The following is a 13,147-nucleotide window of genomic DNA, read 5'->3' on the forward strand; positions in this document are numbered from 1 at the left end:
TTCAATGGGGCATATGCCATAGAGTTCACTTTCCAAAACCGCCAGTTTGTCCAGGAGAACTGATCTCTGTCACCTGGAAATCAGTTGTAAGTCCAGGAGATCTCCAGCACCACCTGGAGGTTGGCAACCCTAAACTCACCCTTTTGTACTGCTGGAAGGTAAATTTAAGGAGAAGGAAAGGGGCAGGGACAGCTTAGAATACTTACAATTTATTTGTGACCTGAACTGAAATTCAAAGGGATTTTGTTCTGATTTTATTATTAAATCTTTTTTTTTTTGAAGATGATAATGATTTTTAAATTTTCTTTATTGGGACCGAGTTACTTATGAGATAATTGATTAGCAACCTACATTGTCTAGAACATTTAAGCACTGCCTTTCTTAATAGATAGACTTATATTTATATAGAGATTTATATTCCACATTTTGTCATAAAGCTATCAATGTTTACAAAACAAAATTTTTAAAACACACCAAAGGAGTAGAAAACAAAATATTTACAGGGCCATTCACTTATTAAACCATGGTAGAGTGTCTGGTGTGACTCTCTTCATCCTTCACTTCATTTTTTGAAGCTTCGCTAACTGGATAAAGTATTTCCAATATATTATTTCTAATTCTGTGAGTCTCTTGATAAGAAAACTTAATAGACAATTGTTCTGCCCCATTCCTGAGGTTAAAAAGAATCCCCGAGATCTGTCCATAGAGACTGTCTTTTTAGTATATTCCCTATGGCTGAGTCGCAGAAAATGAATTACCTCATGGAGGTGATGTACTCAGTACTCTGTCTGTCTCCTGTTAAATTCCTGAGCTGAATAAGAATACTGTCAGCATCACCAGGAACTCACCTGCCCTCCTGACAGAAGGCAAAATGCTGCAGCAGTACATGCCATTGAACAGGGAGAAAGGCAGCTACTGAGCTAATGCCTGATGAAACAGAGAAATGCCTCTTATCTCCTTATAAACTATGTGCTGAATCATTTGATCCTTTTCAATGTGCTGAGGTCCAAATAAATGCAATTCCCATGGATTCAGCTGGGTTGAACTGGTCTTGCAGAACCCCATTAATTGTTCAGATAAGGTGAGCTGGAACAGGGCAATCTGAACACGTCAGTGTCTTCACAAAGCCAGTTTGACACATCAGTATGCACTGGCACCATGAAAATATAATGGAAATTGGCCCTATATTAGTCCCTTTTGTAAGGTGTTGTACTGCAGCAGTACATGCCATTGAGCAGGGAGAAAGGCAGCTACTGACTGAGCTAATGCCTGATGAAACAGAGAAATGCCTCTTATCTCCTTATAAACTATGTGCTGATTCATTCGATCCTTTTCAATGTGCCGAAGTCCAAATAAATGCAGTTCCCATGGATTCAGCTGGGTTGAACTGGTCTTGCAGAACCCCATTAATTGTTCAGATAAGGTGAGCTGGAACAGGGCAATCTGAACATGTCAGTGCCTTCACAAAGCCAGTTTGACACATCAGTATGCACTGGCACCATGAAAATATAATGGAAATTGGCCCTATATTAGTCCCTTTTGTAAGGTGTTGTTTAGCAGATAGAATGTCATACTAGGATCTCAGAGACCCAGGTTCAAATCTCCACTCTGCGTCCTTTCGGCTTTGGCCCAGCCGCTTCACTCTTTCTGGAATTACTTGTACTTGCCCTCTGCTCTTCCTCAGTAGCATATTGGACACCTTCCGACCTGAGGGACTCATCTTCCAGCGTCATATCTTTTAGCCTTTTGATACCGTCCATGGGGTTTTCTTGGCAAACATACTGGAGTGGGTTGCCATTACCTTCTCCAGGTGAGCAGTCCCTAATCTAGCTGTTCTAATTACCAGTCCTTCAGCTGTCCCCCTGTAAGGTGATCCTTCAGATCTTCTTCATAGACCTTGCATATTCCAACAATGGTCAGGTAGTAAACAGGTGACTTATTAGGTGAACAGGCAACAGGAATGAGGTAACTTTGTATAAAAATAAACACCAGATAATTTGTCACAAACAAGTAGCTGTTTCTGTTATTCAGACAGGTCTTTAAAAACTTGAGGAGAGAGATTTATTAGAAGTCTCTGCTTACATAAACAAGCACAAGGTTCTTGGTATCACAGACACTAAAGTGGGTGAAGGCAGGAACATTCAAACAAGTTCCAATTTCCCTTCTTAACTACTTGAGATCATCCCCCTTCTTCAGGAGCTATTTTCCTCATACTAGATGGAGATCACTCCCCTTTTCTAGGAGCTATTTTTGTCAGGCTTGAATGGGGATCCTCCTTCATCCTCTCACTCCATTCACTTGCCTTCCCAGTCAACTCTTAGTTCTTAATTGTTCTTCTTAACTGCCACTCACAACTGAAGAATTCCATTTGAATCCCCTATCACTCAAAGTTTTCAGACCAAATTACAGCAATAACCATTTACTGGCCCCGGTCACACGGGCAGGAAACTGCGGGGGGGAAGTGTGGGTGTTTGCCCCGGGGAAAACTACCGCACGGTTACTCGATCAGACCTCCCGTGGAGGTCCTGTGGAGGTACCGTGGAGGTTCTGTGGGAAGGGAGAGGTGCTGATCACAGGACAAGCCGGCGCGCAACAAAGAAGCATGCGGCGCGGCAAACCAGTTGTCTTTTTTCCTGTACACGACAAATGTGCGTGCTCCGTTGGGTGCGTGTGCGCATCCACAGAGACTTGGAAAAAAAAAACTTTATTTGCAAGGGGACATGGGCGGGCGCCAGATGCCACCCCCCCTTCTTCAGGAGCTATTTTCCTCAGACTAGATGGGGATCACTCCCCTTTTCTAGGAGCTATTTCTGTCAGGCTTGAATGGGGATCCTCCTTCATCCTCTCACTCCCTTCACTTGCCTTCTCAGTCAACTCTTAGTTCTTAATTGTTCTTCTTAACTGCCATCCACAACTGAAGAATTCCATTTCAATCTCCTATCACTCAAAGTTTTCAGACCAAGTTACAGCAATAACCATTTACTGTTCATCACACCTACCTCACAGGGTTATTGTGAGGATAGAATAGAGGAGAGGAGACTGAGGTTAGCAGCTTTTGTTCATCACTCAGGAGAAAGGCATGGTGTAAATGAAGTAAATAAATAACATAAAAGTTTCTTCATACAGAGTCCTTTCCCTGTGCTGAATGTTTTCTTTGAAATATGTGTGGAATGATGATGTCACAGTCTCACCACCCATTCCCCAGTCACTGTAAAAGACATGATGCAATGATGGATTTTAAGACTGTAGTTCATTAGTCTTTCAAGAATGCAAATGCCTCAGATATGTCTTTTGAACCCTAGTGAACTTATGAAATGGAACCTCCAAAATTCAGCATTTCTTTCAAAGTCTGGATAGACAAAAGATGGTAGGCCTCTATCATTAACACAGTGTGTAGTAGTCCAAGCACTAGAATGCTAGTATTCATTGATTCATTATATTTTATCCCATCTTTTTCCAACACAGAAGTTAAATTTGCATACAGAGTTCCCAGTCTGCTCTCCTGGCATTGACCAGATCCAGTCTCAGACTGTAAGCCTGCTGTATCCTGTACTTTCATACCCCGGTGCTGTACAGAACTGGCATAATGAGATTTCCATTACAAAAAAATATTTATTTTATCTGGTATAAAAGGGCTGTGTACAAACTGTGACAAAAACCTTGATTCTGAACCAAAAAGTTTTGCCATCTGAATATACTGAGATGAATCTTAAGGATGCACAAGTGGAAGGCATATCCACAACAATGTCTTTTGCAGCATCCCCTTTCTGCAGCTGTCCACTGCATTCCCTGAAAACTGCTTCATGAATGAAGTACCATGTGCCATGGAGGGAGAGAGGGCTGCAGTTAGAGGGGGGAACTGGGTAAAATTGCCTCCCTTGCTGTTGTGCAAGAACAACAAGCTTGGAGCTGAGTTTACTATGCTTGTGCAAGAGCTAGGGGGAGGCATTCCCCCCCAGTCCTCCTGTGTGAGATCCCCTCATCTGCAATTTGTTAATGTGGGTCTCCCAACCCTCAACAACAGGTTTTCAGTGGGCAATGGGGATGGGTAAAGGAGAAGACAGAGAAGATCTTCATGAACTCCTTCCACTAGCACATTCAGTAAAGTATTGAAAATATGCATTTATTTACATAATTTACTCTGCTCCTTCTTGAGAGAGCTCTCTCAGCCCCACCTACCTCACAGGCTGTCTGTTGAGGGGCAGGGAAAGGGAAAGGGATTGAAAGCCGCTCTGAGTAGTGAAGGGTGGGGTATAAATCCAATGTCTTCTTTTTTCTAACTCAAGAAGATATGACAAGCAAGGAACCCTAAGTTATTTTATTTACGGTTCAGCTTCACACTTGATCTCAATGTGAACCACCTAGATGTTTTGAAGTCTATCTTAATCATTGAGAAAGTTATTCAAGCAAACAAGCAAGCCAAAAAATTAATTTAGAGTAAGGTCAATTAAAATAAGTGGAACTTACTTCTTAGTGAATGTGCATAGGGTCAGACTATTGAGAAACAGAACTATGCCATATCTAATTTCTGCTTAAGGCAATAGCTGTATGAGCAGTACTAGACATAGAGAGAAACTATGCTGTATGATGACAGATAAACAGCATATACTCAGTTCTAAACAATAGTTGACATTTATGTAGTTCAGAAGAAAGTGGGGGGAGGGCACAGACTGCACAATTCTTGAAGTTTTTTTGCCTTGTAGATGAAATGCCTTTTGTCCCTGAGATGGCTAGCATTGCACTACAAATCCCCTCCAGAGAACTACAAGAGTGATTTTAGGAGCAACGGCAAGCATGGATCCTTAGATTATGTGATCACTTGGGTATTCCTTGAAAGGGTCATGATAAAGTACTAGTTAGGTCTGGCAAGATACATTCAACAGCACTTAAGAAGTGAGAATGCAATCAATTTAGATACCATTTCATACACTGTTTTTGGAACTGAAGGGAGTGAACCGGTCAGATGGTACCAGATGAGCTCACATGTAAAGTGATAGCGAAGCTTCAAGATCTTTACTTACTGGATTAAAGGATACAGGCAGTACCCTGTGCAGTAGTCTTTTGGCTCACAACTCTTCCGTCAGATACTCCTTCCTTTTCTAGCATTCACACAAAATGTACAGAGATATGTAAAAAAAAAGTTTGAGTCCACTGGCACCTTTAAGTCCAACAAAGTTTTATTCAAGGTATGAATTTTCATGTACATTCACACTTCCTCAGATGCTGGGACCTGGACTCACTGCAGGTCCCCTGCAGGAAGTAGGAAGGGCAGAGAGGGAGAAGGTGACCTGCAGTGGCAATTATTGCTGGAGCAGAGAGGGTGGGCCAGCAATACAATGAAATGGAATTTACCAGTCCATACATATAAGGCCTAGGTTGAACTGCAAATTAGCATACAACATAATGAAGATTTTTTAACAAATGCAAACAGGAATAACAAGCTAAATTTATAAGGTCATCAATGGTCCCGGTCACCCGGGCAGGAAAATGGGGGGGGGAAACGTGGCTGTTAACCACAGGGCTAAAAACTGCATGGTTGCTTGAGCAGACCTACCGATGGAGATCCCGTGGAGGTCCTGTGGTGGGGGTAGGTGCCGATCACTCCACAGTCCTGCGGCGTGGCAAAGAAATGGGGCGCGAGGCAAACGGGGTTGGTTTTTTTAAAAAAACTCAAATGTGTGCATGCTGCCTTGGGTGCTTTTGCGTATCCGTGGAGACTTTGGGGGGAAAAAAACCTTTTTCCGAGGGGACATGGGCGGGCGCCGGAATTACCATCGGAAATGCGATCAGATGCCTGCCCTTGCCCTGCAGTTTCAGGAAACTAGTACCTCCGAGGTACTAGTTTTTTACTGCACATCTTCTGCGGGAAGCCTCAGGCTCATCACGGGAGCTCGACGCTTCCCAGATGTGGCAGTGAGATCACGCCCGGAAAATCCACCTATCTTCCATCCCTTTAGCGTGCCTAATGCTCCGTGTGACCGCAACCATTGTTTGGATTTCATAATCTGGATTTAATTTGGATATGTAACAGACACTAAAGCAGAGAAAATGAGGATCCCCTTGTTCTGTCAAGCTAATGCCATGATTTCTATTCTAGTCCTCGTGTTATATAAGGGCATTTTAAAATTTCTCATGGATATTGTTACTATGCCTTGGGATAACAGAAGAGCCACTGTGTTAAAAAAAAAAAAGATGTATTGCCAGGTGGGTCTGTGATGGACTAAGTAAAACCGGTCTGAGTGTCGGCATTGGGAGAGGCTCTCTCTGATTGGTGAGCCACTTCCATGACAACGGAATGCATCCAGGAGGGAAGAAGAGGAGTCGGGAGAGAGACAGTTGGAAGGGAGAGAGACAATTGGAAGAGCTCAGTTCTGGGAGAGAGTTATTGGCTGATTTCGCACTAGAGCTGCCTCGATGTTGCGTCGTCATTTGCCCCGATACTATTGGTCAATTTCACACTTGAAGCTGCGGGGCTGCATTTTGCTTCGCCCGATTTCCACCGCAGTTTCGTGATCCTGTTTTTTGAGGATCACAAAACTGTGGAGGAAATTGGGCGAAGCCGTGGGTCAAATGCAGCCCCGTAGCTTCGGGTGTGAAATTGACCAATAGTATTGGGGCAAACAGCGGCGCAACATCGAGGCAGCTCTAGTGCGAAATCAGCCATTGAGAAGGGGCTTTTGGGTGGCTTCCTTCTGAGGGAAACCTCTCAGCCCGTGGCACAGTGACAGGGTGTCACAGAGTAGAGGGACAGATAAGACTCTGTGGAGAGGTTTTGCCAGAGTCAAAAGGGCAGACCTCTGTTTAAAAGAGAAACACCAACACACACACAGGGAAGGACTGGAGTTCTAGTATCCAGGGGAAAGTCTTAGGGACAGACAGATCTCCAGCACAACTGGGGAGCCTTGAGTTATACATTACATAGTATATGATATGTAACATTACAACTGCCTGCCTATTGTAAGGAAATATCTTATAGGGTTTATTGGCTTTATTATCCCTGCCTGACTTTTAAGAAGCCTGCAACAATGTTATTACTGTTCATATTGGGAACTGGCTGGTTGCCAACTGTTTAGACCATATAAAACCTCTGAAAACCATTTTCCCATTTCCCTACCTTTTTTTTTTTAAGAATAAATCTTACTTCTTATTTTATTTAAAACCACACTATCGGTGCCATTCTTTTATATCTGACAGGAAAAGTTTGGGCTCCTGAGGTAAAAGGTAAGGGGATGACAGAAGAATGAGGAGGATACTTCACAGGGTCACAGTCTCATTCTCTGGTAGTTTTATAACAATTACAGCACAACAGAGGCCTCCGTTTGGCTGGGCCCCTATTCTTATAGCAGGTTTAGCATAATAGTTGATCCAGTTTGGCTGATGTACAAAATATTGTATTGTATACAATTTAATAATACATTCAGAAGTGTTAAAGTATCATTTAAAAACAACAATCCTGTGGTTCAGCATATAAATACCTAATCCCCATGTAAAGACAAATTTCCATTTATAGAAATACAGGTTTAAAAGTACGTATTTCTCCATATACAAGAACTAATACCGAACACATTTCGACACTGTGCGCATAGTTATATTTTACTTTCCCCCCTTTGTTCCAACCTTTCTGGTTACTTTTCTCATGCAGGGTTGTGCCCCCCCCCCTTTATGGTTCTACTGATCCAGTTTGGCTGCCAGGAGTAATGGCAGAAGAAGAGTGCAATTTATCCTGTTGTCTGTTTTGACAAGCTTGCTACTTCCCACTCACTACCCTCACCATATATCATGCCTTGACAAACCGTTCTAAAAACAGACAATCAAGCATTATAAAGTGCTATCAAAGAAGATCTATATGGAAATCAAACTCCCTTTTGATTTCTAATGGAATCATGCTGGTGACACTTTCCCTCGGTTCATTTTCAGAGACCTGACAGTTAAAACACATGTTTATGTGAAGAGGGGAGAGAAAACAATTATTTAAAAATTGTTCCAAGAAATATTGAAGCTCTTGTACCTTCTCTTGTCCAGCCTTGGTTATTCTGGGGATGTCAAACAGCTGCCCTGTGTAGTACTGCACACCACTGAACAGAATTACAGCAACAGAGTCTCCTTCCTTCTCAATTACAGCAAGGATATCTTCAATTCTCAAGGTCTCCTCCCCCTGAAATAAAGTAAAGCGCACATTTTATACCAACCCAGGCAATAACGAAACTGTCATTTCTTGTCTCATAATCTATTTTTTATGATGTGCTGTGCTGACTACAGTGAGTGATCAGAAGTGAATCCTTAACATGGCAGTAATCTACAAAAGTAAGAGCCCTGGTAACCTTTGAATGGTGAATAATCATTAGTAGCATAGCTTCAAGGTGGCAGAGACTTTTTGAAAGGCTGTTCTCTTTGATTCTTTACATCCTTTCCTTTGCCTCAACACTGAAAGACCACCTTAATGAGCTGTATTAAAAGGAATTAATTCCAATGCAAAGAGCATCTATAGAGGCAGGGAATCCTTGGTCTGCTGTGAGCCTCCCATGAGAATTTTGTCACAGATTAGTACTGCTGATGACACCAATTGCAAATTCAATCTGTCAGTCTAAAATTGTTCATTTGGAAGTGAAATATTCAGATATTGCTACCATATGAGTACATAGTGGTTGTCTGGATTTATCCGTATCTGAAGGACTGACTCTCTCTCTCTCTCTCTCTCCCCCCCCATCTCTGAACCCACAGTCTCTCTCAAGTCCTCTTATGTGCTATTGATTATTATGCTGTCTATATATCTATATCTATGCATTGATCTATATCTATCTATATATGCATGTGATGCTGTTGACTGTTTTCATTATTTGAGTTATGATATTGTATTTTATTGTGGTTCATACGTAAGCCAATTTGAATGTATGGAGGAAGCACGGTATGCATTATTAAATAAGCAAACACATTAAAATATGTAATTGTTTTATTGATGTTTAAAGGCTGTCAAACAAGGATGTATTTTATCTCCCTGTCTCTTGAATCTATATGCAGAACATGTCATGAGGAAAGCTGCATTAGATTTAGATGAATGTGAGGTGAAAATCAGTGGAAAGAACATTAAACATTTGAAATATGCAGATGACACCATATTACTGGCAGAAAATAATGAAAACGGACTATCTACTGATGATGGTTAAAGCAGAAAGTGCCACAGCAGGATTACAGCTGAATATCAAGAAGACAAAAGTAATGTCTACTGGGGAATTACAGGATTTTAAGGCTGACAGCGAAGAAATTGAAATTGCTCAAGGTTTTCTGTTCCTTGGCTCCATCATCAACCGAAAGGAAGACTGCAACCAAGAAATCAGAAGGAGATTGAGACTGGGAAGGGAAGCCATGAAGGAGTTAGGAAAGATCCTTAAGTGTAAGGATGTGTCGCTGGTGATCAAGGTAATTCATACCATAGTATTCCTTATTACTAGTTTGGGTGTGAAGTTGGACAATAAAGAAAGCTGACGAGAAGATGATTCAGTTGAAATGTGGTGTTGGAAGAGAGCTTTACAGATACTGTAGATGACTATGATAAATGTTTGCAGGTATGGTTTTATATTGCTGGCTATGCGCTGTAATAATAAATTCATACTATAGATGACCCAAAAGGCTAATAAGTGGATTCTAGATCAAATCAAGCCTGAACTATCCCTAGAAGCTAAAATGATCAAACCGAGGCTATCATACTTTGGTTCACACTATGAGAAGAGAAAATCACTGGAAAAGACAATACTGCCAGGAAAAGCTGAAGGTAGCAGAAAAAGAGGAAGACCCAACATGAGATGGATTGATTCAGTCAAGGAAGCCATGAGGGCCCTCAGTTTGCAAGACCTGAACAAGGCTGTTAACAATGGGATGTTCTGGGTGTCACTCATTCATAGGGTTGCTATAAGTCACAAGTGATTTGATGGCACTTAACATACACACAGTTTTGTTACATTGTTGCCTTAGTAGTTTGATATTGTGAGCTACCCCAAATATCTTTATATTAAGATATCTCTTTACTACTTTGTGACAGGTTGGGGTGGCAGGAGCAGATACCAGAATATTTTTGGCGAGAAAACTCCCACTCAGCCCAGTGTAACTGTCCTCACAATGACAGTACTGTATTGCTTTGGGGATTATTTAAAGATTACTACGCACTTCTCACCACCCTGTCACACTACCAAACATAGCTGTGAAAGCGGCCAAAGAAATGTTTATTTACTGGCCTGATAGTGCTTTGTGCTATGTACAATGAGCCAGCCCAGAGGTGCTTCAAGACAGAGCATCTGGAGTACTCTATCCTACCTTGGTACAACCCTGGTTTTGTGTGACCTGGATACCAAAAAAGAACAGAGATTTAACACAAGAAAAAGGTTTATATTACAATTAAGAGAAAGTATATTCAGAACCAAATTTATACAAATGTTACTTATTGAGGGATAGTGATACAGTTTCTTGATAGAATGTGTGCATAATCTAAGTAATCACCCAAGATAGTCCCAATGCATCCCATTGTTTCATTTGGTCTTTGGTATTCTTTGAGATCTCTTGAAAATTGCAGGGTATTAAATCTTTTAGATCTGAAGGAATTTGAATTCCCAGACATCTCCATTTGGAGTAAGTCCATTTGTACTTAAAATGCGATTGAATTCTTTGTTTCGTTGGTGAGTTTATTTTGATTGGGATGATTTGTGATTTTTCCAGATTTACCTTCAAACCAGTAAGAGGTTGTATATTCCCGAATAGTTTCTGCAGTTCCAATAATGATGTTTCAGGTTTTGTTAGGAAAACCACCAAGTCATCTGCATATAGACTAACCTTATGTGAGTTTTGTCCATAACAGTGCAGTCCTAATGAAGTGTTCCTCCAACCAATAAAAGCAATGGTCTTGGAATGGAGTAACTTTGCATAGAATAACACTGTACATTTAATGGTGAAGAGTCTATGAGAAACCCATGGCTTAAATGTCACCTCACTTGTGAAATCATGCACAGTCTTCAGTCACTAAACCCCAGTCGTCACTAATCTTTAACATGGGGATAATAAAGATCTACTTTATAAGGCTGGTGCCATGGTTTACTACTATCTGGGGCTGTCTGTGCTGCTGTTTGTCAGGGAAGTCATATCCCTGTGGCCGCACAACCTGGTGCTGTGCATCTTGCCTATCCTCGATAGGTTTAGGAAGTTGGGTAAGCCCAAACTGCATAGGAGCAGTTGGATACTCTATGCATAGTAGAATTTTACTGATCTGAAATATCTGGCTGGAATATATGTAATAGAGGGATTCTCCTGTATTATTGCTGTGCTACATTTTTTTGTTTTGCTTTTTGTTTATAAGCTGCTTTAGTCCTGATTTGCAGGAGAAAAGCAGGTATAATGGTTAAGAGTGTTGGACTAGTATCTGGGAAACCTGGGTTCAAACTCCTTGTAGCTCGAGCCATTAATGACGGAATTGACTGGTTTGGTATTTTAGTAATTAAGGTTGTAAGGATTCTGTGTTGTAGATTCTGTGTTGTTCTATCTTGGTTTATTTTGCTGGTCTTATGACTGTTCTTAATACATTTGATTTGGGTTCAAACCCCCACTCATGCCATGAAAGCTCGCTGGGTGACCTTAGGCCAGTCACACTCTCTTGGCCTAATCTATCTCACAGGGTTGTTGTGAGGATAAAATGGAGGAGAGGAGAATAGCGGCTTTGGGTCCCCACTGGGGAGAAGGACAGGGTGCCAATTAATTAAATAAACAAATAGAAATAAGTGAATGATTTCTGAGAATTTCTGTGCAGTACTTTGAACACTTTAAAAGTGCCTTGGAAATAACAAATATAGTTGCTACTGTTGTTGTTGTTGTTGAGAAAGCTCATTTTGATTTCTCAGGTCAAACTGAGGAATGTCCAGTTTCAGGATGTTGGAAAACATGTTGCAGATTGTCTTAAAGGATGCCAATGAGAGTGTATCTTCTGGCATTCAACCATATGGAGATCTAAGTATGTTGCTCTTAAGCACACAGATAGTTTGCCATCCCTCACATACACTTAAACATTAAAAAAAATGCCATAGTAAACCAGTTTAGTGATATTTTTATATGGCATTTTGAATTTGTGAAACTCATAAGAGTTAAAAGTTATCTGTTCATACTCTTCAGGCAAACTCCATATCCCTGAGAAAGCTATTAAAATTTTTACTGCATCTGTATTGTGAAAACAATGGGATTCATAGAATCTGAAAGTACAGAAATCCTGTAGTCATTAAATGTAGAGAAATTTTAACAAGGAAAACCCCCCACTTCTGATCCTTTAAAGACATTATTACCTCCACTCTTCCTTACCTCATTTTAGCAAAGGATCATGTAAAACACTCAACCACCAAGGGATCAATTAAGCTGTGGAAACTCAAAATGAAATTAGTCATGCTGCTGCAAAGAGATGGGATAAGGTTTGCTGATCTGAAAGTAACTTCTGTTACCTTAATGATCTCTGAATACCCATCAAAGACTTTGGAGTAGGTTCTTATTTCCTGATTTTTTTAAGAACAAAAGGTCATCAACAGTTCTACTGAGAAGTTAAAAAAAAAAAACTTCTTCATGTCAAGCAAGAAAGGAAGGTAATGCAAACTTATAATGATGTAAATGGCATCGTCCTCCAGGAAGACACTTAACTGTTGCTGTGGTAATAAAAGAAACAACACATTGCCTTTATAGAATTTTTGAGAAAGTTTTATATAGAACAAATACATACTGATGTTTATGAATATATGCTTAGCAGAAGTGTACTTTAAGGAATATATAGACAGCAGCGAACGTTCCCCTGTGTATGTATATATGCATGTATTCTTTCCTTTAAATGATTCAGTTTTTATATTGCATTGGAAACGCGGGGCGTGCAACAATATTTACAAAGCATGTTTTTTAAAAAAAGTGTACAAAATTACAGTTAAACTCAGTGTTTTAAAATATGAACAAATTAATAAAAGGGAAAGTTAATGATAAAGTACTATATAGAAAACCAGACAGACATGAATTTGGGGGGGGGGGGACTGAGACCAGGCGGTTATCTGCCCATCCTCTTTTTACAGCTACCTCTTGCCCAAGAGATTCTTAACATCTAACAGGGTGGTCGTTAGGAGGCTGAAGTTGGTTCCTTATT

General features: G+C 40.6%; 1 protein-coding gene across 1 annotated transcript in view; it reads right to left on the minus strand.

Annotated features, from left to right (window-relative positions):
* KYNU (kynureninase) overlaps nt 1-8,155 on the minus strand; it is a gene marked incomplete at its 5' end in the record, with an annotated part of 83,760 nt that extends 75,605 nt beyond the window's left edge. The window contains one exon of the mRNA XM_015423324.1: nt 8,009-8,155. Coding sequence (XP_015278810.1) covers nt 8,009-8,155 — 147 coding nt within the window. The remainder of the gene's footprint in view (nt 1-8,008) is intronic.
* Nucleotides 8,156-13,147: the final 4,992 nt, after the last annotated feature.

The sequence above is a fragment of the Gekko japonicus genome, unplaced genomic scaffold, assembly GCF_001447785.1.
Source record: "Gekko japonicus isolate JY-2015 unplaced genomic scaffold, Gekko_japonicus_V1.1 scaffold1381, whole genome shotgun sequence".
In the NCBI taxonomy this organism is placed as follows: Eukaryota; Metazoa; Chordata; class Lepidosauria; order Squamata; family Gekkonidae; genus Gekko; species Gekko japonicus.